General features: G+C 40.7%; 1 protein-coding gene across 7 annotated transcripts in view; it reads left to right on the top strand.

The window, feature by feature from the left end:
- The window catches only part of TNRC6A (trinucleotide repeat containing adaptor 6A), a 48,175-nt gene that overhangs the window by 9,598 nt on the left and 23,049 nt on the right, over positions 1–15,528 (top strand). For all 7 annotated transcript variants that reach the window (XM_051631709.1, XM_051631712.1, XM_051631710.1 and 4 more), the window contains 3 exons: positions 1,460–1,550; positions 3,928–3,949; positions 11,986–12,321. In XM_051631709.1, coding sequence (XP_051487669.1) covers positions 1,460–1,550; positions 3,928–3,949; positions 11,986–12,321 — 449 coding nt within the window. The remainder of the gene's footprint in view (positions 1–1,459; positions 1,551–3,927; positions 3,950–11,985; positions 12,322–15,528) is intronic.

Genomic DNA, 15,528 nt, shown 5'->3' with positions numbered 1-15,528 from the left:
GCGAGAGGGTAGGTGTGTGGTGGAGCTGGTGGCAGGATTCAGAACATCAGAGGGGTGTGTGGTGTGACCTAGATACACACTCTGAAAGAGGTCTGGAAAAATATTTTCCACCTATTTTTTTAATCTCGTCCACCTGACTGTGGTCAGGGCTTGTGGGCCAATTGCTTCCAAGCTTTTGAACTGAGAAACATTCTTGACCCTGAAATAGCAAAGAAGAGGCTTTCAAGTAGGTTTTCTGGTACTCAGAAATACTTTATTCTCTGGATCTCAAATTTTGAACTAACGGAATATCAGTAGGCTCCCTCTCCTCTTAATGTGCTAACAAAAGCAAACTGAGGCCACTGTTTAATTTTTATATTCAGCAGTATTGTTGCCTCCTAGACTTCAGAGTCCTTCTTTCTGTGAGCAGTTGTTTTTATTCTCATGTATGAAACAGCTAACGGATCTTCAGCTGCACATTCCATATTGTCACGAGCTTTTTGCATCATAAGCCCAAATGCTTTTTTGTCTGCCAGTTACCACAGTTTCTTCTGTCCGTCGTGTTTGTGCTGAGTTCTCATTGTCATCTCTCCAAGCATGGCCTTAAAGAAAAACTTATTTTTGTTATCATTAAATTTGTATGAGATATTAGTTCCTGCTGGCCCTGATAGCTTGCAAGTGTGCTTGCATGTCTTCAGTTCTTCCTGCTTTTTATACTCTCCATGTTTTCTGTTTTGGCCTGCCTTTACTGAAGTCTCTTTTTAAAAGATAATATAGCATAATCTGGAAAGTGGTGTTTTGCTGAGCCTTCTGTTTTAGCCTAAATTAATGTAACAGGTTTTGTTTCCATGTTTGCCAAGTTACGTTTCTGTCACTCCTTTAATGTGCTCTGAATTTGCTCTGCTATCGAAAGCCCTGCCTTGACCGTGCCCTTCAGCTCATGTTCCTGTAGTTCAAGTGCCCTTTGTCTCATGCAGATACACAGCCAGCTGAATTGGCTCAGTGCTCAGGCAGGGAGATGTGTGGGTGCTGGTTGTGTCTTGGCAGGGGTGGTGTTTGAGATCGGTGAGGTAGCTGTGGGGGGACCCAATGCCTGGGTGCAGTCACACTGGGTCAGAGCACAGTGTATGGGACACTGGTGAGGTGTGGGGAGAGAGCTCAGGGGCATAAGAATTCACAGTAGCAGGTAAAGGTTAAATAATACCTGAATTCGTGCTGCTTCTTGAATGAAATTTCTAAGCCTTCATTGAAGTTTTGGAAATAAAAAAAATCTTCCCTGTAGCTTGACACTGCATCTGCCTTTAAAGTTTTGTCACTTGTGACTTGCAGTGGAAGTTCATAGTCCCTATAGAAATATTATCCAATTAGAAGTAAAATTCCCCAGTTCCTTTTGGGTCATTGTGAAATAATTGTTCTAAAATGAATCTAAGTGTGTACAGATTGTATTTTGGGAGAGTTAATTACAAACTGTGTGGTTCAGGGATTTAGTGCAAGAAGAGGAAGAACAGTTGATGGAAGAAAGGAAAAAGAGAAAAGAAGACAAGAAGAAGAAGGAAGCTGCTCAAAAAAAGGTAGAGCGAACATTAAAAAATAAACCCCTGTGCTAGTGGGTACTTATCTTTCATCACTACTAAAGATTCCTTTAGCTTCTGTCATTCAGAAGTATTTTCTTGTTAATTGAATGGTTTAAGCTTTAAATGTACTGCCAGTTACTCAGTGGTACCAGACATCTGAATTGGCTTTGTGTGCAGTTTTTTCAGAGGTGAAATGTTTTTCTGAGATGACCATTCTTTTTCCTGATTGTCAGCTGAAATGGTTTCAAGTTTGAAAACTTCCTCAGTGTTAATACACTTATTAGTAGAATAAAACTACCAGTTTTTTTTTAAAACAATGTCTTCCAGCTGTATCCTTACTTCAATTATCTTCTTACCCTTTAGTATGGAAATATACATGTCATAACATGATTTGCATTAGGGAAGGTGGATACAAATTAAAATCTTGGCAGCAGAGGTGTTCTGGGATGGAAACATCAGAAATGCTTGTCAACACTTGAGAATTCCTGTTTCCTGTCAAGATATTAGTGATGGCCATTGATTCTAAATGTTGACCCTATGGGTGAGAGGAGCTTGTAAATCTTTTTAAAAACATGTCCATTTCAGGCTTGTGTGCTAACTGGCAGTAGCAAAGTGAACCTGTTTAACAGTTTGTCTTTTTTCCACTAATTAATATTAGATACATATAGTTAAAAAAAAATCAGTAGTCACCTCTTCTTGTTTCCTGGCCTAAATAAAAGTGTTCATTGTGCATCTGTGCAAAATCAAGTATGTCTAATCTTGCAACAAAGCTGAATGAAATAGTGCTGGAGGAGTGGTCTGAGGAGAGAGGTGTTTGCTTTTCTTTCAGACTGAGAGGTTCTTGGCAGTAGCTGACAGCCAAGCTGCATAATAATTTTTGGACCTCAATTTTAAATTTATAATTTTCCTCTTTGAATTATTTTTTTAGTAAAAAATTGTAATGGGAAAGAAATTTGTTTACATGTAGAATTTGAGTCTTCTAAACGAGTGATTCTTAGCTGACTCCTTGAAAATTTACTATTTTGAGGAGTCTGAAGAGCCATGTTTGAGAGTGAAGTTTGTAGAAGAAATAAAAGCATGAATATTTTTTTGGAAGTGACCAGACCATTGCCTAAAAATAAAAGTTTTGCAGGAAGTAGCCTTGTCCTGCAGCCCTTTCTCTTCAGTGATTTCTTAGGGTGCCACGGGTAGTCAGAGCAATATACTCCACAAGCTGTTGGCTTGATTTGTGCTTTCATAATTCCAGTGGCTGGTGCATCAGAACGGATTTCCTTCAGAAGAGATTTTGCACTCTTCAGCTATTTTTAGCAATCTCTAAGACCATAAATAAAAAACGGAAAAGCCAACACTCAGGCTTTCGTAGGTGCAAGAGGCTGCATTTTGAACTGCTGGACAGTGTAAGTTTTCTGTTCGTATCCTCCTGATTTCCTGAAGGGAAGGGAGGCCACAGCACTGCAGAGTCATTAGTGAGGTTTCAGTAGTCAGCCCTGACAGTGCTGATGTCTGAACCCAAGTTGTGCATCAAATCAGTGAATCAATACATTTTTCTTTCATTCACACACAGTTTTTTCCTTCTCCTCATGATTTGAATTCTAGACAATCATAGCTTAAGCATTATTGCAGATTTATTGCATGCTATGAGTATATGCAGTATCCTAATTGAATTGGGTTATATACAGCAACCAAAATGACCATATAAAATTAATATAATCTTGCTTTGACAACAGTGCATTTAAAAAGTCCTGATTATGAAAACTCAAGTTTCAGTTACAAAGAACTGATTTTTTCTTTTGAGAGGTCCTTTATGAAGTCAGCTTCACTGTTTTATGGTTAAAACCACACAATTAAGGTCTGTTTCCATACAATAAATGTTTCTCTCCCCTTTTTTATCCTGTGATAAATTTTTATTCTGATGGATTTCTCACCTTGGCTGTATCACAGGTGTAACCACTTGAATCTTGGAAATAAAAGGCTTAAAGCTTTTAAATTTACTTTCTCACTTCCTTTAAATTTCTAGGTCCCTCCCTCTTGCCCTGCTGGATTCAGCAATAAAAGTCAGGGAGGTTCCTTGCTCCCAGGCACAGTTTTAACTCACTTCAAACATCTTAATTTGCAAGTTTAATTCAGTCTGTTTGATGTAGCTATCTTTCAAATTAGTTTTGTCTTCTATAACATTTAAACAGCTTTCTAGGCATGAGGAATAACAGGCCTGGGTTGGTTAAAGAGGCACCTCTGAAGTAGATAATTAAATAACTTTAAAACATTTTTAAAAGAGGAAAGTCAACAGCTAATGTTACTTTATGGAGTGGCAGGTGCACATGTGGGTTTTCTCTTATCTGCACAAATCGCTGACACTTCTTTTTTCTTGTTCTAGGCCATTGAACAAAAAATCAAAGGTAAGTTACTTTAGAGTTATTTCTATTCTGTATATTATTTCTGCATTTTAAAAGATGTTGAATCAAACAGGTCACCTGAACAATCTTCTCAAACTGAAATATGGGATCCTTCAAACTTCAGTTGCACTTTTTTCAAACAGTGACCACAGAAGACTAGAAGAGTAATGGCTTAGGGTTTATTCCAGGGATTGGAGCCTTCTGTTTTTCCTATTTTCCATTCTTAGTTACTCACACAGCACCAGGCATATACATAATGCCTTGGGTTCTTTTCTCTATTTGCCTTTTTCCCCGTGTTTGACAAGTGTACAAACACTCCAGCACTTCCGGTATGACCATGTCTGGATAGATCCACATAATGGATCTGTTGAGATTTAATTTCCAAATACTCTTAAGTGCAGCTGGGGTAGGGAACTCTTGATAGACGAGTAATGGGCACATCTGGTTTTAACTGTTGCCTGTGGAGGGTTCATCCTGACGAAGTGATGGAGATGTTGGTGTCTAAAAGCTGTAATTCCAGTGTCCAGGGGCAGGCTGGGAACACTGTAGGTACTCTGACTGGGTTTATGCAGATCTCCATTCCAGCTGGCTTCCATGAAGGGGAAAAAAAGATTCTTTTCACTTTCTTCTTAATTCTAGCACATGACCTGTTAGTTGGGAAGTGGATAATAATTGCATAAATTATCATGTGGAGTGCTTGCTGAATCCCTGTTTTCTGGGAACATTTGGTTTAATTTAATACTTGAGCAGTGGTAGAAGCTGGAGCTGAGAAGCCCTGCTTAGCAGAGATGCAATTACTCTTGGAAGAATCAAAACGTGTTTGAAATGCTGTTCTGGCATGAAGGTAGTAAAATGGTAGAGGACATACTGTGCTTGAGAAGAGGCAGAGAAACAAATGGAAGTGTCCAGTGCTGAGGGGTGTGTTGGAAGGAGCATCCTCGTTGGCATGTGGTTGGGATGGGAGAGGCAGGTTCTCTGCAGAAAACACGTGCCAGTTCTTCTGCCAAGGGCTGCAGTGCCAGTGTTGGGGGACACCTTTGTGTCCATTTAGTGCAGTGTGGACTTTGCTGTGTGTGTTTCAGTGGAAAAAAAATAGTAGAGTGAGTTGGATGCTGAGGTGTTGGTGTGTGGTGATGCTGTGCGGGGGGAGCGGCACAGCCTGGCCCTGTGTCCTGGGGGGGTGTCTCTCCCCTGTGCTCCCCAGAGGCTGGGGTTGGGCACACAGGGTCAGGGTGGGGGCAGGGGGAGCTGCAGGGCCGGGTGGCTGCAGGAGGTTTTGTGCCCATGCCTGCCATGGAAGCTGACAGCCTGTGTAGAGAACTGGCCAGGGGGCTCACTGGACTGACAGGAGGCCCTGGCCTCCCCAGCCTAACTCTGGTCACTGCAATCAGTTGGGAGTTCTGTTTGTCTTTCAGTGCAGGACTGGGTACTTCACAAAAGTGCTGGAAGAGTAATAGAGTTAATAAATACTCCTCACTTGTTTTTTAAAGCACCCTTTTTCAAGCAGTGCATGGAATTGCATTTAAAGTACAGGCTAAGCTTTTGTTTTCTTCTGTCTATTCCTGCTGTAAGGCTCCTAAGACAATATACCAGATTTAAAGAATTGTGAAAATGGTTTTATCTGAAATAATAAAATGTATCTGAAAATATAGTGAAGAAGGAGAATGCTAAAGCATTTTGCTGTAAATAATACCCATTTTGAATGAACATTTGACCTACGTCCTTATGCTGCACTGGCATCCATGTGTCACATCAGGGACTAGGCTGCAAAGGCTAAAGGCTGAAAAAAGCATGAAGACAGGAGCAGTAGTTCTGCTCAGTGGGCTGCCTGCTGGTACTCTTCAAACTGAAAGAAAATACCTTGCTTTGGAAGGACAGAGTAAATACTTTTCTTACAATTTTTATAATTTATTTTTTTATTTTCTTCTTGGAGGCCTAATGTTTACTGATGGAAGCATAACGTTCCAGCTTCAGTGTTACGTTATTATTAAAATGATATTTCAGGAAGTTTAGCAGGAATTGGGAGTTGTCAAAGACACGCCAGCTGGCACCTTCTAAAGGACAGTCATGGGATTCAGATCCACAACTTGTTGCAGCATTTGCCACAGGAACAAAATTTGTTGCTTGTGTTGCACATAGCTCTTTCATTGTTTCAACAGTTTTGCCTGCTTGTATTCAGGATGCAAATTAATGTTTCATTAGTTTCCAAGTTTCCATCACGTTAATGTCTTAAATAATTTATTCTGTGCATGAGCTGAAGATAAAATACAAGAGTATAGGATCTCTAAATAATTCAGAATTATGTTTCTTCTTTCAGAAAAGTAGCTGGTTAAGTGGTGAGGGAGGTTACAGTGTATAGAGAGGTCATTTCTTCTTTTTAAGCGTTGTTCAGATGGCTCCAAAATGTTGTATGAGCTACGGTAGAAACTGCTGTTCTGCTGAAGTAGCTACCAGTGTCTGTGTGAAATTGTAAGACTGCCTTTTCAGGGGGCTAATAGTGCTGATTTGCTTTTCCTGATCAGGACCAGGAATGAAAATTGTGAAGATGGTGCTAATATAAGTGTTTCTGGTACAAGTAACACTTTAATACTCTAGTATTGCCATTAAAAATGCATGTGTGTCATTCCTGTGGATTTCAGATATTCTAACCTGTCTAGTTTTATACATCTGGTTTTGTTAAAAAAGGGAAGAGGCAGTTCATGGGAGTTTGAGATGAATTAATTATTTAGTTGCAAAGTAGAAGGTTTCTCTCTTTGTGCAGCAGCTGGCGTATTTGTACTTCGACAAGTGCCCTCCAAGTGCTCTTGTGCCAGGTATTTTAGGAAATAAAAGTATAATTTGCAAGTCCTTATTTGTTGAGAATACTGGAGAATTGTCAGTTGTTGTGGTATTCCTTCCAGCTTGGCAGAATACATACTTTTTCTGTGTTTAATGTCAGTTCTATTAAAGACAGGCAAATCGATGCATTTACCCTGAATTTCCCCTAAAAACAGACTTTTGCAAACTGCAGTGGCCATGAGTAGGAAATGACAAGCCAAGCTCCAAAGTAAATGTGATTTCAGAGTGTTTGAGCTCTTCTGTATGTGCTCATGTCAGTAATTGGGGCGCAGTTCTGCAGAATGAGACTTCACTGTGAGATGAAATACCTTTTTGCACATGCTCTAATGTATGTGCATAAAACCCTTGTGACGTAATTTATGAAATGTGAACAGTGATGTTGGTGTTGGTGCCAGTGTCAGTTGTTCCCAGTGCTTTTGTGCTTTACAAAACTGCACAAGCTAGAGCTGAAAACATCTGTCGGTCTTCAGTTCTGAATTCCCCTTGCTCCGAAGAAGGTAGAGGCACAAAGTACTACTTTTATTGTAGAACAGAATAAACTTTGAATCAACCACTGAAATGGAAAGTGCCTTTAAAAATAGCTGGGTGTGGAATTGAAATCTTTGACTCATATTTCCCACCTTGGAAACTTCTTACTCGTTTTCTTCTCTGCGAAGCAAAACTGCGTGAATACACTAACTCTTCTGTGTTTTGTTGTGTTTCTTTTTTCACTTGCCTAACTGTGCTTTTCCTGATTGGAAAAACTGTTATGTTAGCTTTTCAATCTTGAAAGCAAATTGCCAAAATGAGCAGAGCAAGAAGTGCTGGCTCTGAAAGTTGCCCAGGAATGGCACACAGCTTACCTTTGTGTGGACCTGCAGGGGTTAATGAATTGGCAAACAGTTAGATATTTTCCAGATCAGCTAGCTGAGCTTACAGCTGCGGCCATTTTTCCACAACGAAAATTCTAGCACTACATCTTACGTGTGTCAGCTTGAAAGCCAGACTTCCTCTGTTTGCCCTTCAGCATTCCAGCACTGACAACTCTTTGGGGCACGACACGCAGGCAGGGAGCAGCACAATACATTTTTAAGCGGTCAGCTTCAGCAGCAGCAAGAAGAAACATTTACATGACAGCTTGGTGCTGTTCTTTGTGTGGTTTAGTAGACGATTTGATCTTTGTACGCTGATTTTGTGCGAGTGAGAAACTGTTTTCCATCTGCATTAAAGTTATTCAAACAGCTGCCATTTTTTTATTGGAGAGGGAGCTGAAGTCCCTGGGCCCCTGCTCCAGGAGGAGTTGGCAGGCAGCTCCTGGAGCAGTAAAATGACACCATGCTTCTCCTCCATTTTCTAATGAAATCTGCAGAGTGGGAAAGCAACACAAGTTGGAAGCGCCTTTCTTTGGAATCTCTCTGTAAACTGTAACTTCACCATCCCCTGCTTTGTGGGTTTTCAGCAGGTTTGTTTTTTATGAAAATCTGTCATTTTTAATATTCGTTTCTGTAAACTTGCTAGTGCTAGTCAAGTAAATTAATTGTGATAGACTGTAAGACTGTAAATATTAATTTTCTGCCTTAATATGATTCAAAATAAAATACTGATGTGCAGAACAAACTTCTATTAAGCAAGCAACTTGTTTTATAACAATTTAAAATGTTAAGATAATAATTAAGGGACGTTGGAATTTATAGTAGCCATATTGGAATATTAATGTGTTATTTAGTTTTCTGAGAAGTTGTGGACCCAAAAGTGTTGGACCGGGTAAATTGTATAGCTTAAAACTTGTTCTGTGGTACTTAGGGAAGCAAAAGCAAGGAAATTCTGTTGCACTTCAGATTCATTTCAGTTTGAAATTAGCATACAAATGTAAACTCTGTATGTTCTTTAGGATTAGCCTATTATCTGGTAGATTGCTATTTAGTTTGCTGATCATAGTAGAAGGACTTTCCATATTTGCTATGGAAATGAATGCATAGAATATATGAGAAATATAATTTTCTTAAGCTGTTTGTGAAGCCTTGTTCATGTCATAGCTAAGGGGCTTGCCTGGCAGAGAGGAGCTTGTTTACTTGTTGGCTTTTTTAATAGTCGAAAGTGATTCAATTGCCTGTGAGTCCATTGGATTCTGTGATAAAATGCACTTTGTCTTTAAGTAGCTTTATTTAGGAAATTAAAGTATGAATGTTGCTGCCTTGCAGTGCTGCCCTAAGCATGCTACTGCTGCTCTGGATGTCTTATGAAGTGTCATACAAAAATGTTTGTACTGATCTGAGAGTAGCAATCGTACGTGGATGGAAGCAGTAGTGCAGGAAAAGTGAATCTCGTTGACCATGTTATGGAGTGTTCTGTGTTGGATTAAAGATCTCTTCTAGCGAGGTGTACTTTCCACTTCAGCTGTCAGTAAAAAAAAGAGAAAGCTTAAATACAGGGTGCAACAGACTGAAGGATCTGTGTGTGTCCCTGCGTGGTGCCATTGCTGAACAACTGCTTTGTGGCTTGATAATGACACCCTGGCTGCAAGAAGGGTTGTGTTCTGTGTATCACTGTCAGCACAGCTTAGGTGTAGGCTGAACTGAGCTTTAAACTGTAAAGAGTATTTGGTGTGAACCAGTTGCAGCAGGAGGCATATTGATAAATCAGAAGGTCAAGATTTGGGCAGTAGTTTTTAGATTGTGGTATGTGGATAATTTTTATTTCAAAGCTTGTTGCAGTACCTAGACCACAGAACAGTTCTAAGTGCTTAGGCATTAATTTGTTAACTGATTCTTGGCGATTTGCTAAAACATCCCCCCAAAGACTGAGTCATTTTCCGTTATTTTAATTCTTTTTAAACCAGGAAATTTGAAAAGGAATAAACGGAAATAGTTTTGTTTTCTGTGGAATTCAGTTTTGATTATAATCTATTGTCACATTGTATGCATCAAAACATTGTGCAAGGAGTCTGCTCTGAGTTACCTCCTTTTTTAGCATGGGTAACATCTTCAGTTGATGGAATCTGATACGACGTGGGTGATTTTTTTTTATCAACTTGCCAATTTCTGTAATAGCTTTTGAATACCTTCTATTCCCCATGCTCTGTCCATTAAATTGACTTATGTCTGGGCCGTTCCTCTCCCTAGTTCTGTCCTTCTCCAGTCAGCTGTGAAATAGAGCTCTGGTTGAGCTCGGTAGCTGGGGGTGGCCAGAGGTGGGCTCTGCTCCCCCCCCAGCTACTGCCAGAGGCCTCCCTGCCCACCTGTGGAACAAGGAGCTCTCCTTTTCTACTTTTCTTAAGGAGCCTCAAGATAATATTCCATTAAAACACAGCTCAGCTGCTGATTCTTAGGTGGCGCTTTATTCTGTAGGCCTTCATGTTTGTGTTTTTAAAAATACATAACTGTGTATTACAGTAGAAATTAAAAAAAATTATCATTATAGGTAGCATTGAGAGTTTTTAAACTGATTCTAGAAGCAAAAGTTTGAGGAGTTTGTTTTCATTTTTTTGTTTATATTACGTGTTCCTGAAACTGAATGATAAAATGGTCTTTTAACTAAACAAAACAAAAATGTAAAGCCCCAGAAAATGACATTTTGAGTCTTGTAATGTCAGTATTGCTGCTGCTGACATGCCAGGGAATTGTTAGCTGGCACACAGCAGGGAAGAGGTGTAAAGGTGCTGCTCTTAACCCACAAGTCATGTGTTTAGATGCTGCCAGTGTGCAAAAAACTGTTCTTGAAAATAAATGCAGGCATATAGTAACTAAAACCTGACTTGTCCTGGGGTACTGCCTCAGCTGGTGGAGCTGAGTGAGAGGCCATGCTGGTCCCCAGCAGCAGGGCCTGCCCCGGTTTCCCTCATCCCCAGCAGACAGGTTCCCTTCTCTGCCAGGGTCTGTCAGCACCATAGACATGCCATTGAAGCAGTTTCATGGAGCTGCATCCTGAACTCTTCCCTCTCAGTGAAACATTGTGTTGGTGAGTCCTTCACCTGGTCCCTTTTCCCTGTTGGCTGCCCAGACCTGAAGGGTTGTGTTGCTGAGGAAGCAGGGACCTGAAGCCAGTAGGAGCCTCTTCAGATGTTTGTTGCCAGGGGAGTTGTGCTACCAAGCAGTACCCTTGCTGTTAGCAGCAGGAATGCTGCACATATTAAACCCCTTTCAGTAACTTCTCGAACTGCCAGTTACATGTAGTGGAGCTCTGAGTAGAGATGGTGACTTAACCCTTAGGTAGGTCAGTGGTGAGGGAGGTCACTATTGGGTCTTGAGTTATCCTGGCAAGTTCCACAGTAAATGTAAACACGTTTTATGGATATCTCATCCAGGAAATGTAAAAAGTACATTAGCATATTAGTGGTGTAAGGGGTTGGAAGTACAGCTGACCTGTTGCAATGGTTGGCATGAATGGCAGCAGCACCAGCTCTCAGTATTCCTTACTCTCTGTTGAGCCTGGTTCACCGACCAGTTACCTCCACCTGGACACCCCTGTTCCTACTGCCTTGGCATTTGTCCTATTTGCAGTGGTGTTGGGTTGAGGATGTTGTGGATTTTCCTTTATTCAACATCCAAGTTTGGTGTGTTCATTCGCAGTTGACCTCTGCAAATTATTTGCCCTTCATCATGCCTTGAAGTGGCCGTGCTGGCAAAACCAAGAGATAATGTGGAGTTGCAGTTGGCGCATTTGGCATTTTATCAATGCCAGCACCATCCTGCCCAGCTGTGCACAGCGTTCCTGTGCTATCAGCTTTTCCTGCTGGCAACAGGCTGGCTTGCAGGCATCCGTGTGTTCATGCCCATGTGTTCCCCTTTGGATGTTAGGGCTGATAAAGCAGGCAAGTCTAAACGATGTGTTCTGTATGTCCTTGTGCGAGACCATCGCAGCTTTCTGTGCCTAACGCTTCCGTTTCCCATTGGAGTAAGATATCTTTTTTGGTACTTAAATATTTTTTTAATAAAGTTCAAATGCCAAAGTAAACTGGCATAGTGCTGATTGTCAGAAAAAGCTATGGAAAGAATGTTAGTAGTAGCATACTTTAACTGAGATAAGTTTGTGCCACTCGAGCCGTGTGATGACGGGGTAATAGAGCTTTTAATGGGGAACGAGTCGCAACTTGATCAGAAAAAATGCTGCAGTTACAGAATATATAAGCACATCTAAGAATATTGACTTAGTCTTCATTTTTTTAAGTTGCTGTTCTGATGAATAACTTTGTCCAACTTTCTTTTTTTTGGGGGTGGGGGTAGTGCCAGAACAAACAAAGACAAGTGTAAGCCAGCCTCAGCCTGTCACCTCTAACGGCACTTCCACAGTAACCAGCACTAATAATAATGCCAAGCGGGCCACAGCCAACAGTCAGCAGCAGCAGACCTTGCCTCGATACCCTCCTCGTGAAGTACCACCACGATTCCGACACCAGGAACAGAAACAGCTTCTGAAACGAGGTCAGCAGTTACCTGGTATAGCTGCAAACCTGGGATCTACTCCTAAAGTATTAAACGGCCAGTCAGGAGGCAGCACTGTCACAAATAACCAGCCAGTGACCGACGGAGAAGTGCCGAACAGCAGCAAAAAACAGCCAGGTGAGGGGGATGTACCTTCTTTTCCTTTAACTCAAATCCAATAGTTTAAATCCAGTTATCAGTGAGATACTTGAGCTAATATTATTTGAACTTGAAATGTAAGCTGTAGTGTGATGAGATATTTTCATGTGTTGTAGCTAAATATTATGGGATGGTTTCAGCCATCTTTGTGCAAGTTTCATACTGAAACTTAAGACATCTTAGTTGCTCGTTGCTGCCAGTGGTTTACAGTAGACATACCTTGTTTGAACAGATAGTGGAGCCAGTGTGACCACTGCTGTGTTCTGAATTTCCAGTCTTCATCCTTACAAGTGATCCAAGCATGGTCATGCTCTGAAGCATGTTTTTTGCATCCAGTTTTGATATATTGGTCTCTCAAGGAGGGGCCTGATGGGCAGTTCCCAGAGCATTCTGAACAGCATGTCAAGATATTTTTTTCCTCCCGTCTAGAGCTACAGCTGGGGTACAGATTGTTCAGAATATCAGAATTGATTTTTGTTGTTAGGTCAGAGTTTTTGTGTTAATTTACCTGAAGCCTGGTTGTCTTACAAAATGGATCGACCTTTACCTTTATTACTATTTAATTGTAATTATCCTGTATTATTTTGGCTTGTTATGCATTCTCTTCAAGTGTCTTTTTAAGAGTAGTACACTTACCAGTTACATGTGCATAACTTGCTGTTCAGTGGACGTACTAGCGTGCAGTTCAGGGAATTTTTTTTTAGTCTATTTTTGGCTGGAAAAAAGTAACTTTCTTTGCAGGGATCTGGATTTTCACAGGAGTTTGGTATTGGTGTATCCTAACAATATGTTGGACATATTTTTTAATGTGCACATAGTGATGATGTACTGCAGGTAGTTTCTTCTGAAACTTTACTGAATTCCTAGTGTTTCTCAAAAGTAGTGTATGCTACATAGCAAAGGATGTGACTCCCAGCACAGACTTTACAGAGAAGGTTTCTGGAAAATAGCCTTGATATTTCAAGTTTTATTTAAATTTTGAGCTGTTCTGATTAAGCAGTATTTAAAATGAAAGTAAACAATCAAAGCATTGGAAGCAGTTTATCCATATCCCCCATGAGGAGTGTTTCTGATACTACTTTCCAGTATTATTTTGTAACATATTGATAGAACTCTTTACCATTCCAAGAAGCTATTTTTAAGCAGTTCTATCTTTCACTTCACCTGTATAATTTTCTTCCTGTCTATAGTCAGGTTTGATGTCACATTTCATATACTTGCTTCTAAGATGAAACTTTTTCTCCAGCTTATATCCTCTGCTGGGCTAATTGGATGGCAGCAAGTAGTGATTTTGATAAAATCCACGTGTAAACTCATCTAAGAAGTATTACTGTCTATAGAACCTGTTAAACCTTCTCACTGTGTCCAGAGGGTTTTTTGAGGATACTGCCCTTCATTTCCTGATTGTGAATGCCCACCCAATATTTAACTAGTTTGGTTTCCATTTGTTACTTCATTCTTCCTGGTACTGGGCTGGTGTAGCTGGAGAACCCCTCGGCTGGAGGTGTTGGGGTGCCCCACACGGTGCAGCCATGGGGCTGGCCTGAGTGCCTGAGCCAGCTGCTTTCCTGGGAGTTCTGTGGTTTGGATAATGTGTTAATTATTTGAATAATATCTCAATATGTCCAGTTGGTAACTAAAAGGTTCTGGAAGCCTTTAGGTGTGAGAAAATTTGACCAAATCCCTTTCCCGTCTTGAAGAAAATGTGTGTGTTGTCTGTAGCATCCTGCTGAGTCCCTGCCCAGTGTGTGCTGTGCTCATGGCCTTCCCATGTCCCAGCCAGAGCCCACACGTGGGGATGGGCAGCCAGGGTCTCCTTGCTTGGGGCCCGAGTACCTCTATGCCTGAGAAATCTCCTTCCTCTCAAATAACCGGGGGTAATGTCTAGTTTGGGTGTGTTGTCATGTTCTTTGAGAAATGTAGTTAAGACGAGAATGTGAAAGAAAATAATTTTTCCACGCTGAATTTTTGTAACTGATTCAAAGTCTGGTCTGATGAATTGCCTGTGGGGTAATGTGGAGGTGGCAATAGCCCAGCAGCTTGCAAGAGTGACTTAATGGACTTACTGTCTTTTGACACCTTGGTATCTGAAAAGAAGTAGTGGTATCGTTAGCCTCTCTGTCTTAATTCATTCACTCTCCCTGGTTCCTCTTTCTGTCTCCAACTGCAGCTTCTAGGTACTCGTTACCTCTGAAATGAGAAATCTTAGGAAGTTTGACTGTAGATCCCTTCCTATTGGAAGAATATCCATATAGAGGCCATTGGGTTAACAGAACATCTTTGACGATTTAAGTTCTTGGCTGTTTCAAAGCACTATTTAGTGGATGTTGGGATTGATCTATTTTTTTAGGGCTGAAAGAAAAACTGTAGCTTGAAATGTTGCAGTCAAAACTGCTGGTATGGTAATGGTTCCAGTTTTACCTGCCATTCCCTGACAGACCTCGGGGTGGGGTTATAGCTGCTTGGTGGGTGCTTTGTCAAAGTCAGAGAACACAAATCGTGCAAAATTTGAAGTATTCCTTTCGTTGCCCTGCCTCTGTAAGTTTTTAAATCTTCGATATTGGAGAATTTTTTAATTATATCAATGGGCCAAAAAAAAAAAAAATCTCTTGTGATTTGTGTGAGCAGCCATCTTCTGTTTTGAAATTTAACCTAGTTTGTTTAGAAGTAAAGTTTAAGAAGGGATAATCCTGTGATTTGGGGCTTTTTCCCTGCTGTTTTTTTAACATTCGACATATCTTTTTAATGAAGACCATGCAGTACTTGAGAAAGAGATAAGTCTTGTAACAAGATGGTTATTTTAAGAAGACTACACAAGTAGCTCTTTAGCAGACCATTTTCATACCCAATTCAGTTGTTTGCTTTACTGAAATTTCCCCCCCCCTGTGTAAACTCCACATGAAAGGAAGGTCGTGAGTGCTGCCCTGTGTCTGTATTTGCTTTGTAACACATCAGGATAGTCAGGTGGTTATTCCACAATGAAATTATTTATACACTGAACTAAAATACTTGCCAGCATTAATGGCTTACCACTGTAGGACAGAACAAAACAGGAGAGAACCATCAGTCTCCTGGTGTGACTCCAGCGACTTGGATTCCTATATGGACTTAAGCAGGTCTTGGTTTATCCTTGTGCATCCTCTCAGCACAGCTGCAAAAGTAGTTATAGCCAGAGCCTTTGGAAGC

Source organism: Apus apus, chromosome 14, assembly GCF_020740795.1.
Source record: "Apus apus isolate bApuApu2 chromosome 14, bApuApu2.pri.cur, whole genome shotgun sequence".
NCBI lineage: Eukaryota > Metazoa > Chordata > Aves > Apodiformes > Apodidae > Apus > Apus apus.
The sequence above is the reverse complement of the archived record's forward strand: the minus strand, read 5'-3'. Positions and strand labels throughout refer to the sequence as shown.